This window comes from Phaseolus vulgaris, chromosome 4, assembly GCF_000499845.2.
Source record: "Phaseolus vulgaris cultivar G19833 chromosome 4, P. vulgaris v2.0, whole genome shotgun sequence".
NCBI lineage: Eukaryota > Viridiplantae > Streptophyta > Magnoliopsida > Fabales > Fabaceae > Phaseolus > Phaseolus vulgaris.
This window is the reverse complement of record NC_023756.2, coordinates 11,859,468-11,871,109: the sequence shown is the minus strand read 5'-3', so window position 1 is coordinate 11,871,109 and position 11,642 is coordinate 11,859,468. Positions and strand designations below refer to the sequence as shown.

The following is an 11,642-nucleotide window of genomic DNA, read 5'->3' as shown; positions in this document are numbered from 1 at the left end:
TGTTTTCCAATGCACCATCTCCTATAAATAGGGTACCATACTCCTTGTATTTTACATGTTGAATTTGAATAGAAAAGTTACTCTGCACAAATTGTGTGAGGTGTTTTTGAGGCTTGTTTCCTCTTGGCATTAGGTCTCATCTTGAGTGATTGGAGAGCTCTCAAGTGGTGGCCATCTCACTTATCTTGGAGGAAGACCACACTCCAAGTGGCGTGACCAACTCTCTTCCATCTCATAAGCTTTTCATTCCTTCATCTTTTTTTTTCCATTTTTTCCATTACTCCATGTATCTTTGTTTTCTTATGTTATTGTTTTTCCTCCATTGTCAATTTGGTTTCTAACATGCTCTTATGTTTCCTTCCATGTTCATTTAATTTCCGCCCTTCATCATCAATCACCATATACTTGTATTTTTCCTTTGCCCTCTAGAAGTGAACCTTCACACTTACTTAACCACTTAGTTAAGTTCGTGTCTGGTGGAGATCTTCTTTGGGTTCTCACCATATAATTGATAAAATCCTCAATCCTAAGTAAAGTGTCACATCTAAAATGGCTAAATCTAAAATCAACTCACATAATGTGGTATCAGAGCTTTGGTTTTTTGAGCATATTTGTTTTGAGTTGATTTGGCAATTTACTTTTCTTGCCTTTACATTCAAGCAAATTTAAATTCTTGCCGTTACATTAAAGCAAATTTAAATTCAGCCTTTACTTTCTTGTCTTTACTTTTCGGCATTTTTATTCATTAACACTTCTTTTTCGTTTTTGAATGTTTTTATGTCCATTTTTGTTTTTACTCTTCTTGATTGAGTCACATGTTCTTAGTGTTTTTAGAAGTTCTTAATTGCTTCTACTTACTTACTTTTAATTGTGAATGTATAAAAGTAATTAAAATTTGTTTGAGTAGAAATAGATTTAAGTTCCAAACATAACCACTTATACTATCAATCAAATAAAAAAATAACAATAATCACTATACACAATGACAACACTACCAATAAAAATAAATCTTAAACCCTAAATCAAAACACAACTCAACCTAATGACAAAAATATCTTTTAACTAAGTAATGACTAAAAGAAAAAATTTATCTATTTATCAGGGTTATCATAGATATCAAGAAGAGAATGGTGCGACATAATACCAAAAAAATATAAAAAACAAAAATTTGAATTTAGTCCAAAATAAAACATATATGCAAGAGAATCTTAATCGCAGAGTCGATGAACGAATTCACTTTTATTTCCATTCCTTTGGACAAATGTTAACAGCGGAAGAAAGTGTTCCCCCGAAGCGCTGCAACGCGAGAGAGCCTCCTCTGCTTCAATGCGCAGAGCTCGTGCTACCCTACCTTAACCCTTCAGAACTTGCCAACGTCTCCCTCACCTGCAAACCTATCCTCAAGCTCTCACGCTCCATCACCTTCCGTCGCGCTTCCGACGCTTCCAGAACCTTCGAGACCCTTCCGATTCCGTTCCTTAACGCAGTTGATTCCCACCCATACGCGCCCTTCTTCTACACGCGCTCCCTCGTCCTCCCCGCGCCACTCCCCCTCCTGCGCCAGCCCTGGGGCTCGTCGGCAGTTTCCCCCTCCGCGAAGTGTCACCTTCTTCGCGCGGAGTCAGTGGGCTTCGTCGATGGCGCAGGCCGGGCCGTGTCGGGCTGCGAGTGCGAGGCATGTGCGGACGCTGAGTGCCCTTGTGCTGGCCTGGATGGGCTGGATGACGTTGGCAGAGAGTGCGGGTCCGGGTGCCGGTGTGGGCCCGAGTGCGGGAACCGGTTGACACGGAATGGGGTGGCGGTGAGGGTGAAGATTGTGAGGCATAGGAGGAAAGGATGGGGGTTGCACGCGGATCAGTTAATCGCGAAAGGGGAGTTTGTGTTTGAATATGCAGGTGATTTATTCGTCTAATCTAATATGCGATGATACCTTTCTTAATAATTGCTTTTAGTATTCATTATTTTTATACAGTTTTAATTTTGCCGTTAATATGATAGTGTGTTGGTAACTGATTTTTATCGTGATAACTATTGATTTGATCACTTAACAAAATTGCGGAAGACAGATTTGTCCTGATAACTATTGTTTTGATTACTTAACACAATTGTGGTCTCAGGCCACCCCAGCTCTGATGTTTCCAGTAATGATAGTAATATTTAACAATGATAGAGTTAATTTGTAGGACTAAACAAAGGTTTTAAATTGCAGTTTCTACCATGGTTTCATTGTGATCCTTGATACTTGGGGCATGTGCGACTCAAGCCAATGCAACTACAATTGTGGTTGCAAAGCCCAAATAACCGCATGGTTGTTGCTGAAATCGTGGTGGTAGACTGTTTTCTAAAACCTTGAACAAAACTGAAATGTAGTCTATTATGTGATTTTGGTTTAGATCTTCTATTAAAATTAGAGTTTTTCTTATGCATAGTAGCGAAGACAGTGAAAGGGTTTCAACTTAAGTTTACTCCAAATTTGATTTTGATTAGAGAACAATGTAAAAAGACCGTTGAGGGTTTCAACTTAGGTTTTCTCCGAATTTGAATGGGACTTTTTTTGGTGAGAATTAGTAATGTAAATCGTGAAGAAAGTTGTTATTATCATTTGCGCAATTTTAATTTGAGTTCAAGTAAATGCTAGTTATTGTGGTTTTAAGGATATTCTTATTATTTATGTTATGCGTATACCGGGTGGGTATGTTTGAATTTTGTAGTTTAGGTAGATCTTCTAATTAACTTATGGTACTAGGTTTGACCTTGAGATTAACAACTATGTGTGAGGGTAGTTGTTTGCCTTTTATTATGTTTGATAAGTAAATGAAAAGCGGGAAAAGTAGGGCGAATATAATTTTTTCCTTCTGGTTTTCATAGTCAATGTGGTTAGGTGCTTCCACACCTTGAATTTGAACCATGTAGCAAGTTTGCTTATGTGTATACGATTATGTACTAACATGAGGGATAGTAGAAGGTCTAATGATCAATGTTGTTAAAAATAGTAACTCGTTGGTGGATTGGAGAGGGAAAAAAACTCGTAACTCGGGGATCGTAACTCGACTCGGAAGATTTACTATTCGAGTTACTATACATAAGATAATTAAAAATAGACTCATAATTCATGAAATGGTTCAAATATATAACATAATTAAATGGTCTAAATACATAACATAATTAAAATTACATTCAACATAATGTTTAATACAAATAAACTATCTAACTAAATCATTCACATTAATCATAGGATAATCATCTTGGTCCTCCAAAAGATCTTCATTTTCATTATCATCAATTGGAGGAACTTCCAAATTATCATCAATTGGAGGAACCTCCAAATCATTTGTTGCTCCTCTACTAGTATCATCTTCTTCAACTTCAAGTAATATGTCTTCATCTAAACCATATAATGTTTCATTTTCCTCCACAGTCCATTCATCATTAGAAGAAAGATCATCAATAGTATATTCTTTTGTTTTCCTAACATCTTTCTTCTTCGTCAATCTTGAATTAGTCATCACAAACACCACATCATTCATAGTCATTTGGTGTAAACGATTTCTTTTCTTAATGTGTACCTAAATAATTATAAAACTAGTTAACACATCATATGATCATCTAAAAAATAATTATGAAATCACTTTCAATAATTTAAATTATTACCCTTTCAAAAGTACTCCAATTACGCTCACAGCCAGGTGAACTACAAGTCAAACTCAATACTCTAATTGCAAATCTTTGTAGCTCTGGATGGTTTCACCATATGATTCCCACCATTGTGATAGAGTTTTGGTTTTGAGTCTAAGCTGAGCTAAGGGAGTACCATACAATCGAGACTTGGTCTTGAACTCTATAATTGAAGATCAATTTTACCCATCACACCAAGGTCTCTCACCAACCTCTCCATACATTCATATAGTCCACGTATCACCTCATAATCAACTTTAAAGTCAGGATGATAGTGTAACATGAGATTAAGATAATAGCCTGCAGCATGCAACAACCTATGCAATTGGTTGTCTCATCTTTGATCAATGATTTTTCAAAGGAGAGTGTAGCTAAATAAGATAAAAATTAATAAATTAATCTCCAAAACAAGTCTATATATCTAATTGAGAAATCAAAAATATAGGTAAATTACTTTTGACTAACTCCATTGAAGAGACTTTGTATCTTATCACTTGCAATATCCATCTCTTCATAAATAAATCACATGACTGGTTTCTCATCTGAATCAACCATGCGCAACACTTAATCAGGGGAAGAACACCCTCAAACAATTTAAAATGTTTTTCCAAAATCCCTTGTCCAATATCAAATTTTCCACCAACCTTCCATCTCTAGTTTTTCCAAATTGATTGAATTTCCACTCCGAGGATGTGAACATCTTAATAAGTGATCATTTATTATCATTTAAACATCCTAAATTCAGATAACAGGTGGAAAAACGAGTATTGGCTGGTTTTATCAAATCTTTTCCTTCACTATATTTGTGCAACAAGGAGATAAAACATGTAGGTTGTAATTTTCTTACCATTGGCGATTATGTCGTGATGAAATGATATTTTCTTTTCAAAATCTTTCAACATCAGATCAATGCAATGAGCTACACAAGGGGTCCCCAAACCCTAAACCCTAACCATATTTGATGAGTCCCCAATCTCTTCTCCATTTGATCTTTTTCTAGCACTTTCTTCTGTGTGACCAATATTACTATCTTCTATAGAGATTGATTTCCTTAACAAACTCACCTGCAGGTTAACAACAATATCCAACATTTATTTTTTAACATCTTCTGGCATCGATACACAAGCTCCTACATCCTTTGAAGTCCCTGCTAGATGGTGCTTTGATCTGTAAACCCCTACTGTCAAAACATTTTCACAGTACTCACATTTTAAGTTCCTTGTTTTTCCATCAACAAACACACAATGTTTCCATGCTGGATCAGTCCTTCCACTTGCCATTATAAGTTATAACATATAACCCAAATCGCGTGAGCAGTGTCGGAGCAGAGCAAATCGCGCAAGCAGTGGCGGAGGCAGTGCGACGGTCGTGCGAGGTGACGAAGGCCGCATGCACGGTGGTGGAAGCGCGTGAATGGCGAAGGCGAAACACACCGCTAGCGGCGACAACACGTAGTGCGGACGGCGGCGGCGGCGAAAGGTGACCACGATCGACGGCCAAACGACGCGAAAGAAGCACATGTTCTTCAAATTAGGGTTATGTTGTAGGATTAGGGTTTCTGAGACTCAAATTAGGGTTTTATTAGGTTTTAGGGTTTTTTTGGGCTCGCGTCATGGATCGTGGAGGCCCATGGATCGCCGGATCGCTCCGATCCAGTGAGAATCCGATCCAGCACCGATCCAACATGTTTTCTGCATAAAAGATTGTAAGATCACGATCTTAACAACACTCGCGATCTTGGACCCCTTGTGCAGCTCATTGCATTGATTTGATGTTGAAAGATTTTGAAAAGAAAATACTACTCCATCACGACACAATCTTCAATGGTAAGAAAATTACAACCTACATTTACTCAAGAACTGGTCTTATCTCCTTGTTGCACAAATAAAGTGAAGGAAAAGATTTGATAAGACCAATCAGTACTCGTTTTGCCACCTCTTATCTGAGTTTAGGATGTTTGAATGATAATAAATGATCACTTATTAAGATGTTCACATCCTCGGAGTGGCAATCCAGTCAATTTGCAAAAACTAGAGATGAGGGTTGGTGGAAAATTTGATATTGGACAAAGAATTTTGGAAAAACATTTTAAATTGTTTGATGGTGCTCTTTCCCTGATTAAAGTGTTGCGCATGGTTGATTCAGATGAGAAACCAGCCATGAGATTTATTTATGAAGAGATGGATATTGCAAAAGAGAAGATACAAAGTCTCTTCAATGAAGTTAGTAAAAGGTAATTTACCTATATTTGATTTCTCAATTAGATATATAGACTTGTTTTGGAGATTTATTTATTTATTTTTATCTTATTTAGCTACACTCCCCTTTAGGAAATCATTGATCAAATATGGGACAACCAATTTCATAGGCCGTTGCATGCTGTAGGCTATTATTTTAATATCATGTTACACTATCATCCTAACTTTAAAGTTGATTATGAGGTGATACGTGGACTATATGAATGTTTGGAGATGTTGGTGAGAAACCTTGGTGTGATGGGTAAAATTGATCTTAAATTATAGAGTTTCAAGATCAAGTCTCGATTGTATGGTACTCCCTTAGCTCAACTTGGACTCAAAACCAAATCTTCATCACAATGGTGGGAATCATATGGTGATCAACATCCAAAACTACAAAGATTTGCAATTAGAGTATTGAATTTGACTTGTAGTTCATCTGGCTGTGAGCATAATTGGAGTGCTTTTGAAAGGGTAATAATTTAAATTATTGAAAGTGATTTCATAACTATTTTTAGATGATCATATGATGTGTTAACTAGTTTAATAATTATTTAGGTACCTTAGGAAAAGAAATCGTTTACACCAAATGACTATGAATGATGTGGTGTTTGTGATGACTAATTCAAGATTGACGAAGAAGAAAGATGTTAGAAAAACAAAAGAATATACTATTGATGATATTTCTTCTGATGATGAATGGACTGTGGAGGAAAATGAAACATTATATGATTTAGATGAAGACATATTACTTGAAGATGATGCTACTAGAGGAACAAATGATTTGGAAGTTCCTCCAATTGATGATAATGAAAATGAAGATCTTTTGGAAGACCAAGATGATTATCCTATAATTAATATGAATGATTTAGTTGGATAGTTTATCTGTATTAAACATTATGTTGAATCTACTTTGAATTATGTTATGTATTTGGACCATTTAGTTATGTTATATATTTGGACAATTTCATGAATTATGAGTCTATTTTTAATTATCTTATGTATAGTAACTCTTTTGAGTCGAGTTACGATTTTTTTCCCCCTCTCCGATCCATCTACGAGTTACGATTTTAACAACATTGGTCTTAAGAGACCCTCAAGGGTCATTGTCGTCTCTTAGTGGATGTGTTCATTTGGTAATGAACTCACCACCCTTCCTTACTCATCTTTTATTTTCATTTTCCATTTGCACCTTCACCCATTGTCTTTTATTCCATTCCATTTCTTGCAATTATTGTGTAATCTTGTTGAGCTTCTAACCTTTCCATATCATAAAGCGAACAAGATCCACCCCAAAGGCATAAACACAATTCGGCCAACATCACCTACTAGCCATCCTGATGGGAGTTGATTTTAGAATTGCACATTTTTAGAGGTTTTTACTTGGATTGTGATTTTTGATTAACAAGATATGGTGAAACTCAGTGAAAATTGCCAATGGACACAAACTTAACCAAGTGGTTAAGTGTGAAGGTTCTCTTTCAAAGAGAAAATAGAAAAACACACACTCTTTATGATGATGATGAACACATAATTAAAGCAAGACAAAGGGAATGAAATGACCGAATTAAAAGGAAGATAAAGAACTAACAAAGGAAAGCATGATGGCGGAATAATGAAAGGAAAAGAAGAAAATAGTTAAAGAAGATTATGGAGGTGAATCACGTCGCTTGGGGGAGAGAGCTCCAAGATGAGTGAGGATGTGAGTCGCCACTTGTAGCCATCTCTGCCAAGATAGACTCAAAGGAATTTAGGGAAAACTCAAGGCTCATTGAAGCAAAGTTTCTTTACTATTCATTCAATGTGTTTTTACAAGAGGGGAGACACCCGATTTATAGATACTAGTGCCTTGGTGAGCAGGAGTGCATGGAGGGGGGCTACAACATGAAGGAAACTTCTGGAAGGTAGGTTAAGAGAGTGAGGTGCCGCACATGGGAGAGAGTTTCTAGAATTCAGGTCAAGTGTGAGGCATTTGGTCGTTTTAATAGTATATTATCTCATTTAACCTGATTCCATCATCCATCCTGATTGATCAAGTACCTTGTTTTGTCATTTTTCCTCATTCCCCTCTAAACAGTCTTCTCCATGTGTTTTTAGTACCAGATGTTTTATACATAACCTCACACTTGATCAAGATAAATTTTCTCCTCGGTTGTTCAAAATTGTCGTCCTAGGATATCATTGTTCCCATAAGGGGTATGAATGGTTTTCTCTTAATCTTAATCAATATTTTTTATTTATTGATGTCTTTTTATTTGAGTTTGTCCTATATTATACTTGTCCCTTCTAATAAAGACATGTAGTCACGTTTCCACCTGTGGCAATCTTTCTTCATTACCACCAGATAACTCTAACATGTCTCGGGACGTTTCTCTAATACTTCTTCAGGTATATCAACATCGCCCATAGCCTAGTAACATCGTAGTGCAAGTCCCTTCTTCTATGAATAATGATATAGTAAAGGTCATGATTGATCCTTCCCCGACTCTATCTGGATTATTGTATACGCTATTCGGAAAGGTATACGCTTTACCGACAACTATTCTCCTCACTATACTTACTAACCTTAGTTGTCATTAACTTTCCACAATACATTATACTTGTTTGTCCTCATTATCTTCTGTTTATATTCCCAAGTCTTAAGATGAATCTTTATCTCACCCACAGTGCTAACAAGGGATGATTGATGAGATGTGTGCCCTTCAAAGTAGTAGTACTTAGGAGTTGGTTCCTCATCCAACTGAGAAATCAATTGTTAGGTGTTGGTAGTTGTACACTTATAATAGGTCTTGATGGTAACATTGATTGCCATAAAGCTCGTCTTGTTGGAAAAGCATACACAAATTTATGGACAAGATTATACTAATACTTTCTACCTATTCCAAAAATGACATCTATTTGACTTCTCTTCTCCATTGTAGCTATTCATCATTGGACTCTATTTTAGCTTGACATCAAGAGTTCATTTCTACATGGTGATCTTGATGAGGAAGTCTACATGGAGCAACCTTCTGGATTTTTAGGAGAGTCATTTGATATGGTATGTCATCTTCATAGGTACTTGTATTGCCTCAAACAATTATACATTAGTCACTTATAAGTTCATATGGCTAAAATAACTTCTCAAAGGGCTTAAATTTGAAAAAGGAAATCTCAAATTCAATTTATACGTGACAACTAGGCAACATTAAACAATGCCTCTAATCTTGTATATGAGAGGACCAAACATATTAAGGTAGATTATCATTTTGTAAGAGAAAAGTTGGAGTTTGGAGAGATCCCCACTAGATTTGTCAACTCTAGTGAATAGCTGGCGAACATATTTACCTAGTCTCTAAGAGGACCAAGGGTTAATCATATTTGCAGCAAGCTGAACACGTCTGACATATATGCTCTAGCATGAGGAAGAATGTTATAAGGTGCAAAGTTTTATAATCAAGTATATCTAAATTATATATGTATTGCTAGGAACATTTTTGTTTATTTTTGTATCATTTTTTTTAATTTTAGAGGATTTGAAATCTTCTTTATTTATTATGTTGATTCCATTTTCTCAATACAAGACACCATGCTATCTCAAAAATAGTTTTAGCCCAATGTTTGTCTATTTCCTATAGTGTAACAAATGACATGAGAGTTCTAAGTGTTAATTGAGCTATATACTATTTGTAATTATAGTAGCTAGTATTGATGATGGACTATGGGGTCATGGTTGAGGTGCTGACTTGATCGAATATTTCCATATAAGGAATCTCTTAATGCTTTGAAGCTTTAATGTGGTTTTGCTCTAGTAAATGAAATGAACTTGGGTATTTGCATGTGGTAACTTAGGAATCTACCTTCTAAGTGGGATAGGCCTTTTAAGACATACCATCGAAGGTCCAAACAGTGTGGGGCATAATATTCTTTCAGTGGAGAGAGGAGTGCTGTCTGATTCTGTTATATTGGGGTTGGGGAATTGTTTGAAGGGGATCGTGTCAGATTTTGGAAACAGAAATTGGAGTCAATGGAACTTTTCTGACTTGGGGATAATATGATCTAGAGGAGTCCATGTAATTTTGGGTTTTCTTATAATTTTTATTATGTTTTTAATTACAAGTATAGAAGGCTGCACTTGGGAGAATACGAGAAATAAAGAAAATGGACTGATAACAATTCTTTCAAGTGCAGCTGGTACTTTTTAGTTAAAAATATAATAGAAATTATAGAATACCCAAAATTACATGGACCCCTCAGATCATATTAGGTGAGCATTTTTCTCATTCTATTACCCATTCTTCTTTCTCTGTTATTTTAGTTTTCCCGCAGTAACCCACTTGGGAGGTGAAATGAATATGTCGAGTAGAATGTTTGAGATCCGTAGATGCGCTGATGGAATAGTTGAGTTTACTGCTGATAGAATGGTATGGTGGGAGAGGTGGGTGATTTGCGAACTAATCAATTATTATATGGAGAGTAATAATAATTTGCAAATTACTGGATACTCAAGGTACCCTTGATAATTTGACTAAAATAAGGAACTGAATGGCACTTTCTTTTGTGAGATATTCGAGAATGGAATGTTGCATTGTGTGTTAAGAATTATATGAAGATTGGTAGAAACTATTTTCTACTGTTTCTAAGCCATTGTCACTGATACTTTCTTGAATCTTTTAGTTGTTTCTTATGCATGACTGTTTTTAATCCCCTCATGCGTGTGTAAAATTAAATCATGGTTTCCTGTGTAATAAAAGGTGAACTCCTAACAACCAAGGAAGCCCAGAGGAGACATCAATACTATGATGAACTGGCATTGCAGGGCCGTTTCTCTTCAGCTCTTTTAGTTGTGAGGGAACATCTTCCTTCTGGAAAGGCATGTCTGAGATTGAATATCGATGCGACAAGAATAGGAAACATTGCACGATTTGTAAATCATTCATGTGATGGTGGTAATTTAAGCACAAAGCTAGTTAGAAGTTCAGGAGCTTTGTTCCCTCGCCTATGCTTCTTTGCTTCAAAAGATATCCCAGTAGATGAAGAGCTTACTTTTAGCTATGGAGAAATCAGGAAAAGGTCAAAGGGGTTGCCATGCTTTTGCAATAGCCCTTCTTGCGTTGGAACATTGCCCTCTGAAGACACTTGAGAACTGAGATACATTGCTACTTAAGGAGGTAACCTATGTTAGTTGTCAAAGGTATTTTGATTTTGGAAAAGGCTAGTTTTTATAATTTATTCATTAGGTCATAGCAGGCATTGCAAATATCCTTGTCACAGGTCGTTTAGGTAACCACCAATATCTTTGTATAGTGTGAATGATTTCATGTTCACAATATGTCATTTTAAAAGAAAAATGATAATCCCACCTGATGCATGCTATAATTGGATTCTTGAAGTTACACTTATGGCAGAAGTCTTTAAGTTCATTTAATTGCTTGCTAGGGATTTAACTCAAGATATTTTATCCTTTGTCATGAAGATCATGAGAGGAAAGTGACTGATGTGGTTTTCAAGGGGTGTTTTATTTTGGGCATGTTATTGGGGTGGGGTTTGTGGAGTACAGTAATATGAGGCAATTGTTCACCCTCAAGTGCCGTTTCAAATCCTATGCTTAGAAAACATGCTTGTCTCAGAGTAATGATTTTGTTGTAAAATCAGTTTTCAAACGTTTGTTAATTTGAAGACTTTGGAATACATTATACAGGATTTATGAAACGTCGTTTGTTTTCTATTTCTAGTTTATTTTATAGAGGA

At 36.0% G+C, this 11,642-nt stretch overlaps 1 protein-coding gene across 1 annotated transcript; it reads left to right on the top strand.

Annotated features, from left to right (window-relative positions):
• The first annotated feature begins 1,154 nt into the window (after positions 1 to 1,154).
• Positions 1,155 to 11,314, top strand: LOC137837285 (histone-lysine N-methyltransferase SUVR3). The gene is made up of 2 exons (XM_068646245.1): positions 1,155 to 1,895; positions 10,646 to 11,314. The coding sequence occupies exons 1-2, from the start codon at positions 1,196 to 1,198 to the stop codon at positions 11,032 to 11,034; spliced, it is 1,089 nt and encodes a 362-aa protein (XP_068502346.1). The 5' UTR covers positions 1,155 to 1,195; the 3' UTR covers positions 11,035 to 11,314.
• Positions 11,315 to 11,642: the final 328 nt, after the last annotated feature.